The sequence below is a fragment of the Apteryx mantelli genome, chromosome 5 (assembly GCF_036417845.1).
Source record: "Apteryx mantelli isolate bAptMan1 chromosome 5, bAptMan1.hap1, whole genome shotgun sequence".
In the NCBI taxonomy this organism is placed as follows: domain Eukaryota; kingdom Metazoa; phylum Chordata; class Aves; order Apterygiformes; family Apterygidae; genus Apteryx; species Apteryx mantelli.
In genome coordinates this window covers 39,193,705-39,218,253 of record NC_089982.1, presented here as the reverse complement: position 1 = coordinate 39,218,253, position 24,549 = coordinate 39,193,705, and the positions used below count along the sequence as shown (strand labels likewise).

At 36.7% G+C, this 24,549-nt stretch overlaps 1 protein-coding gene across 1 annotated transcript; it reads left to right on the top strand.

Moving 5' to 3' along the window:
* Positions 1 to 4,093: 4,093 nt before the first annotated feature.
* Positions 4,094 to 23,953, top strand: MAP9 (microtubule associated protein 9). Its single transcript, XM_067297032.1, has 13 exons — positions 4,094 to 4,147; positions 5,161 to 5,257; positions 6,579 to 7,061; positions 9,090 to 9,332; positions 9,655 to 9,813; positions 12,215 to 12,474; positions 13,244 to 13,302; positions 13,857 to 14,022; positions 15,135 to 15,224; positions 15,979 to 16,140; positions 16,592 to 16,737; positions 17,481 to 17,613; positions 23,683 to 23,953. The coding sequence occupies exons 1-13, from the start codon at positions 4,094 to 4,096 to the stop codon at positions 23,803 to 23,805; spliced, it is 2,175 nt and encodes a 724-aa protein (XP_067153133.1). The 3' UTR covers positions 23,806 to 23,953.
* Positions 23,954 to 24,549: the final 596 nt, after the last annotated feature.

The following is a 24,549-nucleotide window of genomic DNA, read 5'->3' as shown; positions in this document are numbered from 1 at the left end:
TAGAGACGTTTCAAGAGTAAGAGATGTTTAATGAAATTACAAGCCTGTGAGGTTTCTATCAACGGTGTTTATTCAACCAGAACACACATCTGCAAGACTTTAAAAGAAGAATTTATCTATATACAAAAGATACCAGTAGCTTGAGTCATGTGCACGCAAAATGACTCCACTTGACGTGAAAAGGTTTATGTCTTTTGACTCCCCTTACAGGAAGTCTAATCTACTGTCACTAACATATACAAGCTTTGTCTATTTGAAAAGTTCATAGTCTATTACTGTGACCAAGCACAACATTAAGACAGCTGTGTCTCATTTTTGTGTGTTCCATTGCTCCTCCTTAAAATCACATCAAGTACTTTAAAAAAAGGCAGCCTAAAAAATAAAGCTTAAAGTGACTATAAAAAAGACAGCAGCAATTTTTATTTCTGATATCTATCTCTATCTGCTGCTTCTATGTCTAATACTCAGGAATAAATTAATCAGTCAAGAATGCATGTGCTTGATAAACTGCTATATAAATTCACTTGTCATGAATTTATTTGTCTTAGTCGTTCCCTTCCTTTGCCCCAATTTTGCAGACTGTTCCTTCAACTATGTTTACTCTTGTATATATTAAATTTATCAAACTCAAGTTCCCTGATGCTATGAACTTAAAGGTATGCCTGACAGCAATGATCTCCTAAGTGAAGCTTACATATCTCCTTATCCTGTCAGGATCTTCTTTAACTACTTACAAATCAGGATGAAGATACAGGAGTAAGAGGATGAATTTGGTGCTAACGCAGCTTCTCTACCTGACTTCCACGACACCACATTTTATGGATGTTACCATGTTCAATGCATTATCACAAACATAGATGCTCTATCCTGGAAACCTGGTAGGAAACCACTGAAAACAGGTCTTGTAAAACAAGAAAGATTGTAGAAAAAATGAAACTTTCTACAGGAATGAATGATGAAGAAAAAGTCAAGCTAAATTTTCAACTGATGTTTCAATTTGACAGCTTTTCTTTCTTGTGGTGTCAAATGTGGTTGAAAAAATAGTGTTTTGTAATCTATTGGAATACAACCTTTTCTTTCCATGTAGTCAGGACACAGCTGCTGTGTTAACCACTGAATGATGGTAGTTTCTCTTAAGAAAAATTAAAAAAGAAGTAACACAAAAGGAAAGAAGGGAAGAGGTACATTAGCATCCTCAGTTTTGGCATTTCCTGACTTTTATCTGCCTAGCTGGTCGACCTGAACTTTAGTTTAACCATTGGTTTTTGTTTAGAAAAAATCAGACACTCCAGAAATGTACCTAAGTCTGTCTTTCCAGGGGTGACTGAGAGGGGCAAAAAGATGTTTTTAGAAGGAACGACCCAAGTCCATCCACTCTTTCTGGAGTAGCTGTGGAATAATCTAGGGGACTATCAGGATGATAGAGGACTGTAGAGGACTATCAGGATGATTTAATTAAGGTGAGTTGTCAAATACTTCCCTGTTAGCTTGGCAGCTTCATATTTTGAATAGATTTTTCTCTAAGAAAGAATGACATTTACTCAAACTAACACCGATGAGGAGAACAAAAGGCTGAAGTACTATTGTGTAGTTCTCTGCTGGCATGGCTGCTTTTGCAGTTACTCAGAGCTATTTTAAGCTGGTTCAGGCACCCTCGTGCCTCAGAGAGGCTGAGGTGGGATGGAGCACAGTGCAGGCTACAGGCTCACCTACAAACCCCGGCAGCTTTTTATGGGGTTAGACCGTGCTGAATGTTTTCCCACCACGGCTGCTCCATCTCACCATCTGAGATAGGAAAGGTCAAACCCAGCTCAGACATGTCTATACTGGACTACTTGCAGAGAAGGCATATTATTTCCCTTGCAGATCTAACTCTATAAGCATAAGGTTGATTGTATTTCTGGTTTTATTTTCAGACAATCACAAAAAAGAACAATATATTTTGGCAAGACGGGCATAGCTTTTCAACATATGGCACATTGTAATAGAAAAATTATTTCATATGAATCAGGAGGAAAAAAAGAGAAGCACATTTTTTATATTTGTGCTGGGAGAGTCACCCATATGCAGAGGGTATCATTTTTATTTAGAATTGAAAAAGTTACTGGAGTCATTGAATATGTCATTCTGTTAAACGAGTATGTATGCAAAATCCAAGAGCCAGATGCACTCCTAATTAGAGATCTAATTCTCATTAATGTCAAGAACAGGAATAGTCATTTATGGGCTAAGACCCATGCAGACACCACCAAAAATCAGTTTCTAGAGAAGTGTACATTGACTTGAGAATTTTCACATCTCATTTCCCACATAACTTTCAACTTTGGGAAAGAGTATCAAAACAAGGAGAACCTCATTTTTCTCCAGTAAGGAGTTTTATGTTTTTTGATTTATGGTATAAGATGTTAGAAGTTACAATCTAAGTGTCATTTGATCAGAGAAAATTCTGAAGCCAGTCTTACAATCTCTATCCACATGAATAAAATAAACCACTTCTGAAAGTCATTTACATGCATATGAGCTAGCCGTCTAAAAAAATCATCATATCTGATTGGTTTCTGAATGCAATGCTCTTTTTGCAGATTTGAAGTATGTTGCATTGTGATGTTTGTCACTATAACCTTCTTTTTATCCTATAAAAGTTATTTTTTAAGCTTCTGGGCATGGCAAAGATTAATATATGTTTGGGCAACAGAATTATTCATGACTTCTCAGTTTATTTTAACCACATTAATATGCTTGCTGGGATTATTTAGAGCATTTTTCTCAATGTTCCATGTCTGCTTGGGAGAGAAGGATCAACCTCACCTTTAAACGTGCCTTTCTTTGGTACAGTATCAGATAGCTGAAGAGTCAAGCTACTACCCGATTCACACTTGTGCTAAGTTCACCATTATTAATTAAGAAGCAGATATTAATGCTCATCTTCATGCCATAAAATCTTCTGCTTTTTGTTCTCAATAAGCCTTCAGAAATTTTTGTTACACAAGACCCTTAAAAATCCTTTATATTTATACTCAGAGCCTTAAATCCTTATTTAGGCAGAAATCCAACTCTCCTCAGTGGGTCTCAGTGAAAATTTTTCGCCTGGGGTAAAACTGTAAGATACTGACCTCATGTTCATGTGTTATGACAAACATCTTCACACATTTTGAGATCTTCAGCAGTGACAGTACTGAACTTTTTTCACATCCTGCAAACATTGAATAGCTATATTTAACAATGCATTTGATTTTAGACCCCATTCCCTGAGTCACCTAAATAACATATTTGAAAGCAAATCTTCTTCCTTCTATTTAGATCATGAAAGGTTGGAAAATTGATCTAAATAAATAAAATATCTTTCAAAAAAAATCCCACATACATCAGTGGTAATGTAAAAGAACGTAGAACAAAGTGGACATTGCAGAAAAGAAAGCCATTTTTTATTTTGAAATGTTTTGCTGCCACCTTCTGGAGTTTAATAAAATGGGTATCTCTGATATTTATAACATTGACATAATTTAGTCTTCAACAGCAATTGCTAACATTATTACAGAGAAAGAATATATACATTGCTTATTTATTACTCCTTAAATTCTGAGCAAGTGTGTCCGATTTCACATTCCACCGAGAGATGGAATAGCACAGATCCAAACTGAAGGCTTTTACATGTGAATAAAATGAAAGTTTTGTGCTTCAAGCGTAACTCTCCATAAAGGGCATTAGTAATCAGCAGACCAAGCATTATTTGGTGATAAATACATATCGATTAAACACAGCGAAGAGCTGCTCACAGATGATACATAAAAATCAGTTAATCATTCACAATTAATTATTAGTTTAAACCTAAGGTTGGTCTTTAGGACTTTGTGCCAGTTACAGCCCTTTCCCCTGTCATTGTTGTGGCCTTTGTAGTGGCGCGGCCGGACACCCGCGCGGGGCGGGGCGGGGCGGGGCCGCGCGCGGGGCGGGGCGGGGCGGGGCCGCCCGCGGGCCCGGCGGCGGCGCCACGCGCGGCGTCGCCAGGCAACGGGCACGGCCGTTGCGGGGGAGCTGGGCCCTGCGCGCGGCCTTCCCGCCGCAGCAGCGAGCAGGCGGCTGGGCCGCTGCCATGTCGGGGCAAGGCGGCGGCGGCGGCGCGGCCTGCGGGCAGAGCCCGGCCGAGGTGAGCGGGGCCGGGGCCGGGGCCGGGGCCGGGCCGGGGAGCGCGGCGGCCGGCAGGGCTGGGCCGTCCCCGGCGTGACAGGAAAACAGCGGCGGCGTTTCGGTGCAAGTGGAGGTTTCCGTGGTGGCGAACTTCGTAATCGTGATGTTAATGAAAAAAAAACCAACCATGCATTGCTATCCAGTTTCTGTGCGTTTTATTAGCCTGCGTGAGAGCTCCTGACCTACCGACTGCTGTGAGCTCTGGAGCAAGGAATCATACGGCACCGCATTTGTTCCAAGGTTTCCACAGCTAAGGGCATCTGACGTGGGAGGCCTGCCTTTCCTTGCTCATCAAGGAAAGAATAAGTAGATAAAATCATTATCAAGATCTTATGACACTCCTTTAGTCAGGGTCTGTATACGTGGAAGAGGGAGCACAAAATAGCAAGAGTGCCCTTGGTGGCTCGCTCGGCTCTCCTGAGCCTTCACCCTCGCAGTGAAAGCCCACCTGCAAGTATGCTAGTTGCAAAGAAAGCCTTCAAACTGTGAAATGAGTTCTCCTGACACAGAGAGATATATCCAGTTGCAGGAAGCTGGAAACAGTAGTTCTCAGATGCGAACAGCGCGAGTTGTCTGTTCTCCAGGGTACCCCAAGGATAGCTGTGGTTGCTCGGACTGAAGGACCACCAGTGACCAACTGGTGCCCATTCCACAAATGGAAGAGGAACCTGTAAGATATGTTCCTTATGAAAAAGAAATATAAATTAATATGTGCAGGTTTTACTACCAGATAAAAATTGGGGTGACGAGGATGAGGTGAAAACACTTTATTTTACTTTAAGAGGTGGCCTGATATTCACAAATTGGGGAAATGCCACTGTTTTACTTACTCTTCATATGCATTTTCAGTTAAATGTGTTAATCTCTGTTGCTGAGTTTTACTTATTTATCTGTGGGAGGGGGGAATTAGTGTTTACTTTGAAGAAGTGAATCTTCCCTTCTGTGTAAAAGTTATTTGTGAAAACATTTCAGGATGAGCTACAAGATGCAGTTTCTGCTCGGGCGGCAAGACAGCAAACAGCTGAATACTCAGATGACTTTGAGAGTGACGAAGATGGCATGTTAAATAGTAAGACAGATAGAATTAAATATTTTTCCTGTGTTCTTCCCTTTCTTAAATCATTAGTGGTTTACAAAGGATCTTTGTGTATCAATATGATTTAACATTCCAGGATTTCGTACTTTAACAACTCCTAAATCATTCGTTCAGTCCTGCTCTTCAAAGTTAGGAGCTGAATTCCCCATAGCATCAGTGGTGGTGCCTGCCTGGTAGACCAGATACCGTCTTTGCTGCACCCTACAGTTGTGATCCACAGTTTTATTCCTTAGCCATATGTTAACTGTACGCCTTGGATGAAACAGGAACTCATGGTACTTTAAATGAAAATAGTTCACATGGGCAGAGAGAGAGCCGTGGTGCTGTTTAATTATTTCCCAAGTCTGGACAATCAAGAGAATTAGGGCTGCAAGACAAGCTGCAGAGCCTGCCTACCTGGTAGTGTAGACAAATCATTAGGAACATGTTTGAGCTGGCACTTTTTCCTGGGTAATGGTGTATTTAATATTTGGTGATATTTATATTTATTCTAATAAGATTGGCCAAGTGGCTTGCCTTCTTCCTGGTATGGTCTTGCATACTAAGGGAAATATGGATCTTAAATATCATAATATATTTTTAAAAGGACTGCCTCTGTGTAATACCTGCTTTTTATTCACAATACCTGAAACATCCTTTAAAAGTTGGTGAGATGCTTTAATTTCCCCTTGCAAGCAAGCTTCACAAGAAGGCTCCTCCAGCATGTAATATGTTACTCAACTATCGTGACATTCCTTTGTCGTCTCCCTTGAATGTTTAAACACTGAAACAAAGTCAATTACTAATAATAGACTACAAGAGGATAAAAAGGGTGGGTTTTTTTAAACATACATGAACTGTAGCATTGGGGCAGAGAGTATATCCAATCTGAGTATCTTCCAATCCATTTTTAGATGGGGCAGAAGTGAAAAAAATATAAGAGGATGATGACTGGCAAGGATTTTGGTAACAGAATGTGCCTAGGTTTGTTGTTCTTAACTTGCTTCCACTTCTAATGGTACTGGAGACATAGATTTTTAGAAGAGATTTAAATTGCATGACAGATAAGAATTAACTAATGAAGATTTGAAGTCTTTCCTATGCATTGGGTCCAGGGAAACAGATGACAGGAGAGGAAGCAGAGTAAGTATCTGGTTTGGTGGCTTTGGGGAGATAGGAAGTGCAAAAAAAAGGATCAGAGATTTAAGTCAGGAGAGAGTTATAAGAAAAATGCATTTAAAATATAGGAGACAGTTTCTGTGTCCCATTTTTTTCTATTCATCTCAAACAAAAGTTGGTAATGTACTATTTTCAGGTACTGTGGAAGAACTTCCTGAAAGTAAATTGGATTTTGAAAACACTAAGAAATCAGCTGCTTTTGAGAGTTCTCTCTCGGATGAAGATGCTTCACAAAAAGCAGCTCTTTTGGAAAATGAAGCTGCTGATGACTTGACTTTATCATTTCATGAAGAAAAGTTTCAGCAAACAATCATTTTGGAAAATGAAAACATGTGGGATGACAGAAAGGATAGTGAAGAGGAATGTTTGGAAAGTCAAACCCAGGATGATGACGGAAAAAATAATGAGAAGTGTTCAACTGCGGAAGAAGTACCACATGATAATAGTGAGAGTGACCACTGTAATGATTTGTGTATGCCTGAACTACAGAAAGAAAGAGAAGTGATTACACTGAATCAAGAGAAAAACAAACCAATACCAAAGCAAAGGGTGCGCAAAATAAGAAATGTGTCCACATCAGGTGAAAAGAAAGCACTTAAATATTGTTGCTGCTATTTGTGTAAGCATATTACAATATTTTAAAAGTGTTATTTGTGCTATTTTCTTTGCTAATTTCAGCTGCTTTGGCTTCAGAGAGTATACTTAATATTCTTCTAAAAATTCATCTTCTAGTAATCTCCAACTGCCAAGGAGGGAAACTGAGCAGGTGTAGGTCAACTAGCAAGAGGTTCCTTTCTGCCTTTTCCTTTCAGGAGATGAAAAATAGCTGTTTGAGTACTTGAACTCCATGTCTACGGAAGTCCATCTCTATGGAAGCTGTGGGAGGGCTAGAGATTTGCCTCCTCTGGAAGTGCATGGCACAAAGAGCCATGTTCACACAGTGTCCACAGCCTTTAGTGGAAAGGTCCTTTTCTGTGACCAGTGAAGCTGGGCCACTGTATTGGCAGATGCAATGTTGAAATTGTGTAATAGGGTTTCAGAAAATGAGCTGTTAGCAAAACATTTATGAATGAGATGACTATTCAAAAGATTAGTTTAGTCACATAAAAAAGAACTTTACTGTTTCATAATAAGAATATAATTATAAGAATATCCAATGTCATTTTTTTAATATGGAAAGCAAAACTAGGAATTTTGCTAATGGACTATATGCACTTTTACAAATCTAAAGTGTCTAAAGGACTTCATATCTTTTATCTGATTCCTAAAACATGGAGAATTTGTCCTGTGCTCCATTTTCATTATGAGTCTTTTGTTTTATGTTAAGAGAAATTTATGGTTGGTCACTACCAGTGATAGAAGATTACAATGGAAATTGGTAGTGCGTGGTAAGTATTGACTACTTTTAGTTTTTCTCGCCACATGATGGCACCAAAGCACTAGGTATTTGAATGTGCAGTAAAGCTGTGTAGACACCTTTCTTCTATGGCCAGTATGCCTGCATAGCTTTAGACTGGCAGAAAAGAAGTTTAAATACTCTTTTTTTCCTGTGCATTTAAGTAGTACAGTGATACCAGCATATTGCCTTCAGTAGTCAACCATTGTAAACTTTCTCATACCAGATAATTTGATCCCTGTCCAACAGAGGAAGTCACTAACCAGAGCTTAATCAACTTTGTCTGCTCCTTTGATGTTCTTGTGACTTACTGCATAGAAAAAGTATCAGTGCACCTGTGGGAATATTGTTGTGGACTCTTAATTCTATAAACTTCCCAGAAATTATATAATTACACTTTACATAGCTGAGTATGCTTGATGGGTACTGTGATAAGACTTCAAATTGGCACAGTGATTCTCTGTTTCCTGCAATAGGTTTGTATGAACTAGGACTTAATAAGAAGTACTTCTGTGGCAATGTGCAGACTTAGATGCAGATTTCTATGGGGATCAGCATACATAAAGAAAAAGGCAGGTAGAAAGCTGTACAATGGCTTGATCTTTTTGGTGGCAGGGTAGAGAGAAGAAAATATGAGAGAGGTACTGTTATTAAACAGGAGGAGGTTTAGAAGACCAAGGTCCAACCTGTCCTACTCGCAGAGCCCTGTGAGAAACTGTTCTGTAGTAGTTCTGCTGCTCAGAGTGACTGAATTACAGAAGGAATGGAGATATCAGTGAGGAAGCTAGATAGAAACTGAGAGTCTGCCTCTTGGACCACATTTTGCATGATGTCTGTTTCTACACAGGGTTATTCTGCTCTGCACTCTGCATAGAGAGGCAGACTTTTTATCTGCTCTAGTAGGTAAAGGGAGTAAAGCAGAATGACAAAAAAGGTGTTCTTATAACAGTGCTATCTGTAAATATATGCTTTCTCTTATATATTTATGAGAACTTGGTAACTGTCTTTTTAATGGCAGATAAGTTCCTAGAGTGTAGTATCTATATATGCACAGAGATAATGATAAATGAAAAAATAAGCTTAAGTCTATCTAGAGGTTATTTTAGAAGCTTAAAAACTTTGATTAAACTTACAGCCTGTTTACAGATGACAGGTTTAACTGAAAATAGTTGAATCTAACTTGACAAAATAGTGTTCCAGACTCAAATGTCTTTAATTAGCCATAACCAAAACTATAATATTCATTTTCAGCTGAGAATATCAGCATTCCTTCATTAGATGACTGTTATAAACCATCACCTCAACCAAGAAGTCTGTTGAGAAAAAGTGGTCCTGTGGAAGACAATGACCTTAATAGGTCAGAAGAAAAAAAAACTTCCAGAAATGAATTGTCCTCATTTTCAGCACCATCATACCTAACTAGTCTGAATGCAACACCTGAGAAAAAAATGTTTGCTGAAAGCCCTGATCCTGAAGTAAGAGCAAGAATGGAGAGTATATGTGTATATTTTTACCATGTACATTAGAAAACTTTGAAACTATCTTTTATTTAGCTAATAACATTTTCCATAAGAAAAATAAGAGTGGGAGCAAATGTCTTTCCCAATACCATTCTTATGGTGAGGGGCAAGTTAGAGAATGTCGTTCTTTTTCCTTCTAACTGGAAACAGGATTTCATCCTGGTGATATTTTTCACCCTTTTAGAAGTGTGCTCATTTTGTTTTATTTCTGTGAATGTAAAACAGTAATTATACTTCTCTTAGTTCTAAACAAATATTTTATCAGTGTATTTTAAAGTCAAGTTAAATAATTCTGATTTGTTATGAATTGTTCACTTGTTTATTTGTCACTTTCTGGTCTAAGGGTCAATGGCTAGAAGGTACTTTACCACCACTTTCCATTCATTTTGTTTCCCATAATAAAAGATCTGGAGACTCCAATTTACTGATGCCTGGAGATGCACCACGTGTAAAAGGTATAACTTGGATGTGTACAACCAGATAAATAATGTTATTGTTTATACCTAAGTATCATTTAAAGGTCTAATACAAGTCTTTTTGAAGTCAGTGGTGTTCTTAATTTCCTTTCTAACCTATTTCAATATCCTTCTCTTGCCTTCTGTGTCTCCTTCTACTGTACTTCTGAGAAGGGCCCAGCCATTTTTTTGCAGTTGTTTCCAAGTACAGTATAATCCCAGCTATTTAGAAGTTGGGTCCAGGAACGAAGAGAAACAGATTAAAGTTCAGGAAGTGAGTTTGTACTTTAACTTGTGTCAAGTATATGCATCATTGTCTAAGCACCTTTGAGATTTAAAACCAGTCATTTAAATTTCCTTTTTTCTTTTGCAGTCAACGTGACTCGGGCAAATCTTTCTCTTCTTCCTGCATCTTTTCGAGGCACAAAGTTTAATACAAACTGAGTAGACTAGCATTTTTTTATTTTTCTGGATTTGTGAATCCTTAACAATTTTTAGAAGGTGTGCAGACGTGTAAATCTCTGGACCTCTGAGCAGTATCCATTGAACATGCCTTTCTTAGTTCTCCTTTTTGAGACCTGTTAGAAATAATCCATGGACCACAGAATGAAAACTGTTGGAATAGACTGTTAGACACCTTTTCTGTTTGCTAAGGGAATCGTGCTGTGGGTACTTAGCAGCATGTTAGATTGGAACAGGTACGTAATTTATACTGTCAGATACAGGGAGAAAAATGCTGTTGAAATGGCCTGTGTAATGTCTGTAAAATACAGCCTAATTAGGTATGAGATAGGACTTGGCCTGCAGTACTGTAGAAAGGTGAACAAAAGTTGAAAAATCAGGCAGAGTATACCAAGTAGTGAATAACAAATACACTTGGATCTGTGTTTAATTTCAGTTCTTTTTTCTGTTTTGCTGATACTTTGAAATAGAGAATGCATTTGGTATAGCTTGATGCTTTTGAGCATTGTTAATGAAGCAACACTTGAGGAGAGATTTGGGGGTACAGGGAAAAGGATGTGAGCTTTAGTGTACAGGAATGGGTAGATACTCCATGTGCACGGACAGCATAGGAGAAAGGGAATGATAGAAGAGATGGTGTCAGGGCAAAGGAGAACATGAAGCAACGATATGGAGTCTGCCACAAAAGTGGCAGAGAAGAGACTGGAAAAGAAGAGTAGGTATTTAAATTTGATGCAGAAGTGTGCATGTGAAAGGATTTCAACCAGACTGATACAAACTGATCAAACTTTTATAGTTCAAACTGGTGAAGAAGAAACTACAATAATAACACTTACATGTTTTATGTGGCACTTTTCAGCTAACCATGGGGTGATTAGTATGTTTTGCAAACAGCTAAATTGACTTGCAGGTGAAGTTCCATGAAGTTCATGCTACAAATCACTACTAGTCAGCAGTAAATCAGCTGTTGCCAGTGTCATGTGCACTAAGTGTTGCCGCTTAATTACAGTTGTACTGTTTCTAATGCCTACAACTTCGATACAGTTGCACAATCTAATAGGTGTAAAGTAAAATATGAAAAGTTTATGTATCAACAGAATATAGAAAATGATTCACATAAATTCAGAATTCTGTCACCCTGAACTTATCTTCATCATTGTCAATCTAGGTTAAATTTTTGACATTGTCACCAATTATCACCAAAAAATGTCATTTGGAATTTACCATGGCCTTTCTTGGTTTGTGTCTAAACTGCTTTGCAAATTTAGATCTCTATATTAATGACAGTTCAAATCAGATAAAAAGGGTTTTTAAGTATTATTAATAAAGTGGTTTGTAACTGGCCACTTTAAGCCTATGTTTAAATTGAGGTAAGGTTTTATTTTGTTTAAATCTCCACCCCAACATCTTTCCGTTATTTCCTTTTGTGTCCCACATCCCCCAAAAACATCACACCAGAAGAATGGTTTTTCACCTGAATTGTCATACTGCAAATATATTTGAATCAGAAATATGGTCAGGTAATGAGATTCATTTGTTTCCCATTCATCCAAATTTTGGTAATAATTCACTAGATGTCAGAATAGTTCTTGCTATGATTGGAATGGTTTTTTGCTTTTGCTTTTTGCACTAGAACTGTGTTTGGGTGGTGAGGCAGCCAGCAAGTTTTGTCTTTGTCATGGCTTTAGATTCTATAACATTTTTTAAAATGTATTTGCTACTCCTGTGTTACATTTAAATATATCACAAGTGAATACTCCTGTCTTTAGTCCACATAGTTCTTTAGAAGAAAATAGACAGAAAATGCATTATCGTATATCAAATTTAGTTCCATAACATATTTTTTAGTACAAACATAACAATACTAAGAAACTATGAAATTCTCATTTATATATTGCCTAAGTGAGCGTGTCCTCTTAATCTGTTTTTCTCCTGTTAGATCAAGATCAGAGAGAGAATATCAGCATCAGTGATTTGAAACTGGAGGATAATACCAGAAAATCCCCTTCTGTGATAGAAAAAATGATGACCACAGGGTATGAGAAAACAAGGAAATTAGAGAAGTCAACAGATGACAGTTCAGAAAGAAAGGTGCAAATTGTGGAAGGGCAAATAGTAACTGATACGATACAGGAGGTGTCAATGGATGATAAATCTGAACATGTGGAGGTAAAGAACACTTCAAAGGACTTTGACAAGGTATCTTTCATATGCATTTTTACTATTGCTTAGAACAATGTCCTAGAAGTGCAGTAAAAAGTTTTGTAGTGAAATTTACTGTTGGTATCTTACATATGTAGAATTCTGGTACATGTACAGGTGACCATTTCCAGCTTCTGGAGCTGATGCTCTTATAAATTATCAATAGTTTTAAGGAAGATTTAGGGAATACCTATTACACAAATATTTAAAACAGCTAAAGGTATTGAAATCTGTGTTTTCCATTCTTAATGAATATCATTATCCAAAGGAAAATGTCAAATCTCTATTTTGAGATCAGCTGAATTGAAATGAGCAGTATATATTCCAGAGGGTGGAGTCCATGGTGCGACTGGAGTAATGCATAAGATGCAGTGCACTTCATGCCTTATCATAAGAAAGAAAATATGTAGATATATCTAACTGCTAAAGCTAAATATTAAAAAAAACCAAAAACAATTAAAAGAATGCTCTTATACTAACAGGAGAACCGCTGTCTGTTTGGGTTCTTTTTATCCCTTTGTATTTCTAGACTATAGACAGTATTTCTAGGTAATATAAAGAAAGGTTTTTAAGTGCCATTCCAAAAAGATACACACATTGTGAAAGTTGTTTACTTCCTTACTGTGCACTTACCGTACCCTTTCTATATTAGATTGACTTTTTTGCATATGCATTTAACATTCTTGTTAGCTCGTAAATTCTCTGTATTCCTGATCTAGTTCTGTTACTTGATGCTCCTTATATTTTTTCTTTTTGTATTTCTTAGAAACAAAGTGAAACTAAGGAGACAATTCCACAAAAAATGAAAGCATCTTCACCTGGCAGGTAAGAGAAAGATACTATATATCACAGTCCACAGTTCCAAAGCATAAAATACATGTAAGTACCCTCAGAATGCTGGTTTTCTCTCATTTTCTGTCAGCATTTTCTTCATTGCTGACAACCTCTTGACTGCATGTAGAAAACACCCTAGTAAATGTGGCATGTTATGATAACCCCTGCTCATTATCTCTTCTATCAGATCAGACACCAAGCCTTTTACCAAAGTCTATGATGAGTGTTTGCTACTGGATCCACCAGTGAATGCTGTCCTTGGTGCCTTTAGAGTTTTTAAGCTGATTTGTATATGAAAGTATAAGGAACTTGTAAACTTTCTTGGGCTGAGTATGTTGTGCAATGGCTTGTTTTGCCAGTAATAAGCTCTTCAGAAGAAAACAGGCTTTTTCCTCCTCTGCTTCTCCCCTATCCCCAATCAAGAGCATGTAAAAGCAGAATTACAATAACTTTTGGTATACACTGAATAAAAAGGAACACTACTTGGTATCAACTACAATAAATGAAAAGATCATTTCACTGTGTTTGTTGTGGTATCTTTATAGGTCTCTGTATTTTTCCCACTTAAAGAAAAATGTGAAAGCTGTTCTTTCATCTACTGCTGTTTCACCCCAATACTTGGGAACATTAAAGGTGTTGGAAGATAAGCACTTGCAGAAGTACAGTGCAGAAACTGGCAAAGCAGACAGTTTACGAGCAGCTGTTTACCAGGTAAACCTTAATGAAACCAAACTATGCATAGAAAGGTCCTCTCAGAGGAGTCACCACCTCTTACTTTTTTTAAATCGGTATCTCTGAGTATATTATTTGCATATACTTAGAGGTGTAAAAATCCTTTTATTTGACCACGCCTTTTCATCAAATTATGAACTAAAAAGTTATATGAGAGGGATATACTGTGGTTCATAATATATAGTTGTGTCAGACTGTTTTCAGACACATAAGGTAGTTTCCTTTATTTCTATTTTTACTTAATAAAAATAAGTGTGTAGTTTGAAGTTCCTTTTCCTGGTATGTCCTCTTCAAATGGCATTTATGAAAAATGAAAAGTTTCATTTAGAAGAGTTTAGTATTCTCTCCAGAAGGATAATCTGTGTGGATTCTGCATACAATTTTGTTATAATTAATACCTGGGTTCCAACAGATTTTTACTACTAATCTATGTGAGGAAAAAACTGCATTCATTTACAAATACTGCTCATATTTATATGTGTTTGTGATACTGTTATAATTCTAAAACAAAATATAGAACCTAAAATCCATGTTTATTTTGTTTCCATAATTTTTAATGGTAAAATAGGTTTAATTTAAGACACTTTATCTTTAAGCACCTTGCGAAACACATAAGTAAACCATGAAAATTTGACCCTGATTCTGCAGATGGCTTGCAGCACTTTATGGATGCTTGTAGTTTCACTCTTCCCAGTTGGATTTTATTCTGATTAAGTGTAGTTATTAGCAGGAGATGCAATGAATCTAAACAATATTCCTATATCCCAGGTAGCAAGAATTGTTATTCCATTCTTCTTTTTTTTTTAAAAAAGATCCTTGAACTTTTTAATTTTTATAACTGTAATTTTAAAACTTCTGACTTTTTTGATTAAAATATTTGTGTGCTGAAGATCCTCAGAATAATGTGATTTGAATCAAAACTTTTTTTTCCATATGGGATAATTTTTTAAGTAGCACATGGAAAAAGTAAGAGTATTTTTGGTGGTCATTATATTGGTGCTGCTTTAATAATATTTAGTTGTTTTGTTGGCACTTTAGTTATCGCTTAAAAAGACTTTTGAAGTATAGAAGTCTTCTAATGATTCTTCCAGGACTGGTTGGAAAAGAAAAGAGTCTTTCTACTGGAATTAAAGAGAATTAAAAAGAAACAAGCTGAAAATCTCAGGAACAATACTGAAAAGGTTTGTTTACATTCTTGTTTTAAGAGAAGCAGACTGTAACTCTTTGAAGTAATGTCATCAACATATTTGTTGTTGTGTATTAGGAAAAAATCCTCTCTTTCTTGATTGAGGATGTGCACTGCTTTCTGCCTAATTATGTCACCTTGCCACTGTAAGGTTTCTGGGTTTTTTTTCTAAATAGCTCAAGGTGAGCTGAAACACTAAGTGGTGTGTCCTAATTCTTATGGTTGCGAGGGGTGTATGGCTAAGGTTTCCATACACATTTGTCAGGTATGTTAAAAGTGTGCTGCTTGGATTGATTTTTCAAGTTTGTTTATAAAGACCTTGGAATGCTCTTTCTTTAGCTGTGAAGTTTTAACTTGTTATCTGTCAGAAAATTGCCATCTCAAGAGATGTAATCTACAGAGGACTGTAGTTTGAACAGTACATACGCAATTCTTAGATTCGGCTTTTAAGTATTAAATATCCCTCATTATTTTCCTGTATTTCATATTCTTTTACACACATATTCCAGAAGTCGATTGCATCATTTGAGCCTTAAACTAAGACTGAGCAAAGAAGGAAAAAAAATTCTGTTCATATCTAATTTTGAGTATTGTTTGTAATGTTGTCTGTAAATCCCTTTCCTTTTCTTTGTTGCTCAAATGCTTCATTTGAGAATGAGTTTAAAGCATACATTTTCAGTTATAGTTATATATTTTATATTTAAGAATATCTAAGTGTATTTAAATATAGACTATTATTTTCAATCCAGAAAGAAGCTGTTAAAAGAGAGGAAGCAATTGCATCTTTTGAAGCCTGGAAGGCAATGAAAGAAAGAGAAGCAAAGAAATTAAATGAAAAAAGGAAGCTGGAGGAACTTGAGAAAAAGAGAGTGGCAGAACAGGATGAGGAGAAAAGAGAAGCAGCACAGAAGGTAATGTGAAATAAATAAATAAATAAATCTCAGATATTGTTCAGGAAATTGTTGAGAACAATTTTGATTAATCCAGCAAGAGATGGAAATAAACTAGATTCTAAAATCTGAACATGGTTCATTTTTGAGAAAAGCTCACAGTAGATTCTGTTCTGTGTTGGAAATGTGTAATGATTAGATTTTCACACAAATAGGCAGTTTTCCATATTTCAATTTTATGAGTTGAATGTAAAATAAACTCCATATAAATACATTTACAAAGAACTGTATTACTTTCTGGGAAAAATAATTTAATCCTTTTTATATAGTGATATCAGCTTCTGAGCAATGCTGCAAACAACTATTTCAAAATTGGAATGTGTAGAAATATAAAAAATAGTAACAGAATAAGCAAGGAGAGTATCGACAAAAAGATGAGGGGTAAGAGTGCTAATGAATCTGTTTTCTTTAGGCATTCGAAAAATGGAAAGAAAGGAAAGTAGAATACTTGAGAGAGCTAAGTAGAAAGGAGAAACAGTCTGAAAGAATCAGGAAGAAAAAGGAAGAGGAACTTGTTGCAGAAAAGAAGAGAGACAGCATGTCTGCAGTTGAAAAATGGTATTATCACATTGGGTTTTGGACTAAAATAATTTCCCAAACCTTTGCTTAAATGCACTAGATCTTCTGTGAGTGCTTCATGTGCTTGTGATTGGGAGAACATGACATACTTGGGATCAGGCTTTTCGCTCTCAAGGGAGAACAAACATAACAATGAGAACAAGCTGTCCAGCCCCTTTCAGTTTTGTAACTTAAATGCTTTCTTCCCCAAAAGGCCACTGACTAAGCCCAGGCACAGATATTGCAAGTTAGAAGTAAGATTCATTGAGTAATGTAATGTCTATGTGATTAGTTTCATAATTCAATACTAAGCCATAGGAAGGAAGGTAAACCTTTCTTAAGGTTTTATTTGTGCTCTGTGCAATACAATATATGAACCTAGGCGTATTCAGAAGCAGACGGATGTGTCTGCTGGAGGAATTCTTTTTTAGTTTTACAAGTCCAGATTTCAGAGAGCATGCACAGCTTACTTTTAAATCTAAATTTTATATGATACAAAATGAGGGGGAGAGTAGTACAGAAAAGATGATGCTGTAGTAGATAGGACAGTAGGTTCATGTATACCTTGGTGGCATAATATGTCAAGATAGACTTTGAAGATTTTATAAGCTTTCTTTCTAATATATTCTTAATCTGTTATCAAATGCATAAAAAATCTCTTCTCACTCTACTCTGGTTAATCAGTCAGAGATGCAGCATTTAGCCTGTTAAGTGATGGTCTCCTGTTCTTCTCTGGCATACAGGAATGAAAAAAAGGAGGAATGTATAAAACAAAAGAAAGTAGAAAAAATCCTAGAGAGAAGAAAGCAAGAAATGCAACAGGTGAAGAAAGAAGAAAAAGATAAAAGGGCTATGGAAGAATATGAAAGATGGCTGGTAAATATTTTTTATGCACTTTGTCAAAACCAAAAAGGTTAATGAGTAGGAATGAGTGTTTATACTTTTGTATTGTAATCTTCAAGTTTTTTCAAGTTTTTAGGAAAGAGACCAGATGATGGCAGTATTATGTAACTAGTTCCCAAAGGTTCTTGAGCAAAATGATGGTAAAGTACAGTGTGCCTGATAATTAGCATATATGGAAAATATATCTTCCCTACCCATGCACTATTGAGTTTTAAGTTTCATAGTCAGTCATCTTTTTTCCCATTCCATGTCAGGAATAGCCATCTCTGAAGGGTCAGCTCACCACAGCACAGAACCAGCAAAGCCTAGCAGTAGCACCAACTGCAGAAGTGAGGGCGTTTATATTCAAGGAAATATTTAGAGTGGAGAATTCAATACCTTAAAATAGGTTAAAGCGGTTATATTGAGGTTTGAGATTATTTCCATTCACTAGAAAGAGTTGAACTCTTGTGCTCCCAATTTTATTATTTCTGCAACAGCATACTTTATTCCCAGTTGTGAAGCAGTAAACTAATCTAGTAGTCTAGTCCCAACAATAATGCAGTATTTTCTCCTTGCTATAGACAGGCAAACTAGAAGAGAGATTGCTAATATACTTAGCATATACTGCTTTCTCAAAGACCTGTGACTTGTGAGGTAAAGAAAAAATGAAGTTTTTCATCTTTTACCCATTATGGAGTCATTCATCATAGTAGCTTTCGAGGTTTTCTGGGTTTGAGTGTGTTTCTTCTGTTGTCTCTCTTCCTTGCAATTTCTGGCACACCTCCTGTATATAAGGTTTCTGTTGCCTTTCATACAAATGGGATCTTGCAACCTAGCTAGCTGAAGGCCCTTACTAAGATTCATTTGTACTGTCAAGAGCTTAGAAGAATCGTTTTCCAGAGCCTCTAGTGGGCTTTCTGTTTGTTCTGCAGGGATGGATGAGAACTGAGGCAGAGACATACAAGTTTGGGACAGATTTTAAAAGAAAAATCATCTTTTACTTTGCTAACTCAGAAAATGTGCAGTTACCTAAAACAGTAGCAGCCTACGCATATTTTCCTTTTTCTTTCTTCTCAAGCCTTTTTGGTCTTAGGCTTGAGTCTTTTAAGACCTTATTTGACCTGATCCCCTGTTGGAATGCCTTTGATTTCTGTAGTCATTGGTGAGAACTGTTTTCTCTGGTCCCCTTTGTAAAGTGATTTCCAGCTCAGTTTTGTCCAATGATCAATATCCAATCTTAGATTATTTCTTCCTTATTTAACATTTCTGATTCCCAAAGAAAGAAGTACTGTGCTTTAAGTGCTGTGCTAGCACTTTGCCTAGGTGTGCTCTGCTTACAAAGACTATCCTCAGTTTGCTTTGTCATACCAAAGCATGAATGTTGCCTGTCATTGTGCATTTGACTTCCTTCTTGCTTTGGACTCCATATGAAGGGGGAAGAAAACCCTTTTTTCAGGAATGAAATCTGTTGCCTAACAGAGACTCCCCTGTTCAAATTGTATATAGATTCGCTAGGTCATCACAACTTCACTTCAGTGAGATTATTAATAAAATGTAAATTTTAGTAGCAGGGGGAATAACCAGATCTAAATGGACGTACACATGCCTGAATGGGAGGAGCAGTTTAAAAAATAAGCAGATGTTGGAGGATGTGATAGGTACCAAATTGGTTGGCAGAGGTATCTCTAAAATTATCTCTTTTTCTGTGTCCATGTGAAAGTGGGAATGTTCATCCTGAAAAGAAAGGTTCGCCTACATCTCCCATGCCAAGTCTTCACACTCTTACTTTCTAAGATTGTGTCCTTTTCTGCAGCTAATGTGCCCTTATTTGAAACAGTATATCAAGCATCTGTTCATCATGTTCTTTGGCCAGAATAATATTTCACTTTGTATAGTAATAGAGAAAATATGTACTTTCAGTAAACTGAAGAAGAGAAACACTTGTGTAAGTCAAGTTGTCAATTTATTATCAAGGGAGCTAAGATGATATTTGCATATGAGTAGATCAGTGGGTGTCAGATCTGAGAGGGCAGAATTGTGGAAGGCTTTTAAGTGTATTTGAGTAAGAGGATTTTTCTTTGAAGAGGAATATTATCAAAGTAGGAGTAGCATAGTAGAATTTTAGTATAGTGAAGAATAGTGGAATATAGCGAATATAGTGAAGAATTCTAGTATATTTTCATTAACAGTAAATAGAAATAAATGTGTGAATTAATCCTCCACTTTCCAGAAGCAGATGTTGGCCATAATGTGTGGGTAAAATAGAATTTTAAAAATCTCCCCATAGTACTTGTAAAATATAACATTCTACTTTTATGTTAATGGAAATTGTGTTGTTTATGCTTTTAGAGGTCATTGTGTGAATGTTTGATAACATAAGTGCATAGTGTAGTGCCTTTTTAAGGCATGAAAATAAATTCTCTGAAAAAGGTTATTAACACTTGTAAAATACAAACATAAAAAGGATAAGCTCAAGCTGAGGTACTTCAGTCTGGTAAATTTAAGCTTCTGATTTTTTGGGGGGAGCGGGGAGGGAGTTCTTTCATAGTATTTGTCTCTTGCTATTCACCAAGCACTCTTCCAGCCAATCTAGAAGTAATACTTGATAAATCACCACTTTTTACTTAATGCATACCACTGCCTGACAGTTGTCATTGACATGCACCTATTCTGTGGAGTGGAATGTGGAGAAAAAACATGCAGAGAGTTTATACCACCAGTTCAACTTAGTTTCTGTTATTTTTGAGATGTTAATCTGTTTTTTTGTAAGAACCTAGAAAAAATGTTAGTATCCTAGTTATCTGTTAACGTTCTTCTTTATATGTGGTAATTGTTAACCTGGTACATGTCAATGACAAGTAAGGCTGCATTGTGCATTCTTTCAGATTTATAATTCTTCAAAAAATCAATATAGTAAGGTTACACAGCCTATAAAAAGTTTAAACTTTAGCTTGAGGTTGAGCATGACCAATACCTATTTTTGACATTCTAAAGCTATTAAAAACATCAGGAAATGAATGTAAGTTGTACTGGATGAGTCTCATGGATTTGTTGCTTTTCTGAGTTAGAAACAGCTGATGTGAATTATTCATTTCATATGGTTTAATAAGATCTATCTGAAAATACTTTCTATATTGGAATTTTAATCTCCTGGCATTGCAATATGTTAGAAGTATGGCTGTTATTATTATTCCTCTTAAATGTTCTAAGGCTTCTGTACTATCTAAAATTCAATTATTATGTAGCAGTCATACTGCTAAAGAATGTCAACTTCTCAGGATTTTTTAAGTGAAAAACTTATTCGTCTTACCAGGCTATTGAGTAGGAAACCTCCATGGAGAGGCCAAGCCAGGAAGTTATCTAGTGTATGATAAGCTACAGTTGTTGTTTTCCTCTTTCATCATTTTTGCTACACTTTTCACATTTGTGCACGTACTCTCTTGTTTATTATCTTAGGGAAGACTTTGATCAGATAGGTGAACTGTGGTCAGGGCTAGTACATAAAAAGCTTTGTGTGTGGGAGGTAGGGAAGAAGTTAGTGTGGCTTCCTGTCAAATTTAATCTTTTAAAACCCAGTTAAATTAAACCAAGACTATTTGCTTAGCATTGGGATTCATTCATGAAAATTGGGGCTTTAAACCCAAACATTCAGAATTGTGACATGATTAAAAAGTCTAAAGCAACTTGCACTCTCTTCCTGGGCGTACGCTTTATTTTTGGTTTGGAATATTCAAACATGAATATACTGTGCAACATGTATCCAGTAGAAGAGTGCTTTATAAACAAAAAATATGCACACTTCTTTGTAACACACAGTTTCTCAAGTTATTGGCAATACTACCACAGTAAGTCCCTCTTTTAAATGCCAAATACAGATTCATATTCTAAGATTGGCAGAATATGACTAAATTTTTGTAAAAATAAATTTGCAGAATATGTGCAAATACTCCAAATAGGAACATGAATCATATAGGTGTTCCATTATAGAGCACATATTCATCCAAAGCTCATCTATACTGCTTGCACATGTCCTCATTTTTGAAAAATAATACTGGCAGTGCAGATTCCTTTCCCCCTTAGGGCACTGACCTATTCCCTTTAAAAATTTCCAAAGTAGTACCTTGAACTTGTTCTGAAGACCCAAAGCCACTAGTTGTGTTCATCTACGGAAGATTTGTATGAAAGAATGAAGACGACAAAAGTGAAGGATGATAGAGATGAAAAGTGAGGATCTTGCAGTGCTACCTGAGGCCAATTTGTCTTGATTATTTTATGTAATCAAGGAAGATAAGAGTTTATAGGGGGAGATGGTATCTTTTATTAGACTGTTACTATTAACTGTTAACTATTAGACTACTACTGAAGTACAGCATCACTTGTTTTAATAAAAGACATTACTTCTCCATGCAAACCTCACCCTGCTTATAATTAGCTTTACTACTACAGCATGAAGTAGTTGTATGCTTGCTTAGCCAGTTTAGACACTCATAACTGAACTGGATCTTCTGGTTTATGTTAACAAAGACCTGATAGGGTTAATGTTTCAGATGTGTGTTGCACTTTGTTTTATATATCACATGTAAAACTAGTATTAGTACAGTCTGAATAGTGTATGCATGTAATACAAGGAAAAATTGGCACTCAAGCTCCCCCTTTTACAATGACACATCTCCCCCGATTTGCCAGTCTGTTCCCTTAGCTGCAGTAAGCTTATTTCTCTTCTCACTTATGAATAACAGGCAGACACAGCTAAGATCTTGGCAATTTTCTGGAGATACAGTGTCCCTCAGAGGGATAGGACCATGGGTTATCTGAGAGTGCCGGTTATCTTAAGGATTCCCCTTCAAGGAACAGTACTGGAATGCAGTTTGTACATGTGAAAATACAAGAGTTCTAGGGCACCTAAAAATACTGTCTGGTGCGGTCCTAAAGAGGCAAGGACCATAGCTGGATTTGGCACACACTGTGGTTCTAAGACTGTATGTCCACATTGCATCTTTACCAACAACAGTGTTTGTGCCACTTCTGGTCCTAGGCAAGCACTGTTCACACGCAGAAAGCTGGCTGCTCAAGGCCCTTTTACCCACCTGTCACATGGAGCGCTCCAGGTGATGCTCTGCTGCATTGTGTCAACCGTGGTGCCACCAAGAGAGAAACTACTCCAAGCTTCCAAGAAAGAAACTACTTGAAGTGGTGGGCTCAGGCTGTGTATCACAGGCCTCCAAGTATGACATAAGGCAAATTTGCACCTACAAAGAACCCTCCAGTGCACTAAATTGCTAATGCAGATGCACCCTCAGATACTGGTGCACATAGTTACAAAATGGCAGGCATCTTTATGAAGAAGAATACTTATTTTGTATAGAACGGTCCATCTAAAAATTCAAAAATAATTGTAAATAATTGCAAATTATTTTGAATAATGGGTCTCCTGAAAATCAGTAATCAGACACAAAAAGAATACTGCAAGTATTTTGCTTATCCTTCATCGTCCTAACTGCCCAGTGCTGTTCGAAACAGAAAATGTCATCAGACCCTTACAGTGCTTAATAACATAAATTAGAGATTTGTTTATAATTAATTGTTTACTTCCTGATTTATTCTAGCATATGGCAAGTGTGACTTAGTAAATACAGAAAGCTACACAAATTATCAAACAATGTAATGAGAACAACATATTTAGCATTGTGATCTAGGTACCCTCTTAAAGGAACTAGAGTTTGAAGAATTATGATGAAAATAATTATATCCAAAACAAATACATTACTTAGTCTGTTATGGGTTCTGGTGTGCTTTTTGTTTGATTTTTGTTTGATGTTTGTTTTTTTTGTGTGCACAAAAACAGCTCATCCTTGAAACAGTCACCTTAATCCTAAAGGACAGCAAATGCGTAGTCTTTATGTTGTATTGCACAGGATGATATCCCTAAAAGGGATGCTATAAGTGCCAAAAGGCAAATCCTCATTGCCTGTTACCTTTCTTGTGTAAAACCAGAAGTTATAACAATAATAACAGTTCTTCCATTGGTGGAGTTTTTTTGACACAGCTTTTTATTCTCAGGAAAAGAAAGAAAGGAAAGAGCAGCTTGAGAAGAAGCAAAAGAAGCTCAAGGTTGTCCTTGTGGATGAAGCGCCTTCTCCCTGGAGCCCACCTGGCAAAGTCACATATTCAAGAAATTATTGAGCAGTCTACTGTCTTCTGTGGGGAAGGTTGATCAGCAAAGGGCTGACAATGGATAGTCATTGTATCAGTAACAGCTGATTTTCACTGAATCCATAATGAGGGTTGTATCCTTTCTTTTTGGTTTATTTCTGGAGTTTAAATAGACCAGTTGTCCCTTTCCATTGCTTTCAGCAAATATGCTAATTTCTTTAATTACACAGTTTAACTTCATTCCTTTTTTGGTGAAAGTGTGTATTCAGGATATGTAAAACTGGACTCTGGCATTCTGTCTCCCAGTTAGGTAGCAGTTTACTTAGCAAAACAGTTCTGTTTAAGTCACTGGCAGCACACTGCTAGTCAGCATGACAGAACCTCTACTCAGAGCGAGTGGTCAGTTGCTCAGAATCAGGAAAAAAAGAAAATATTTTTAAGTCTTCACATTCAAAAAAGGTTTAGAGATTATTTATTTATAAACAATTAAATGATGATTAGGAAGGGATAAACACAGTATCCGAGAAAAGCATAAATTAAATACAAACTAGGGAACTTTATGTGCACAGTGCAAGGACAGCTGAGGGCTCACTTGCCTAACATGCAATTTCTGAAATGGATGCATCCTACAAGCAGTTTCTATGCTTTGCTGTACTGTAAAAGACAGATGACTTGTTTGAACTGCTTTCCTTTCCTCATCTCCAAGTACAGTAACCATGAGTTCAGACCACTGTTGAGTGGAGGTAGTTGAGAGGCAAAAGTATCTCTGGTTCT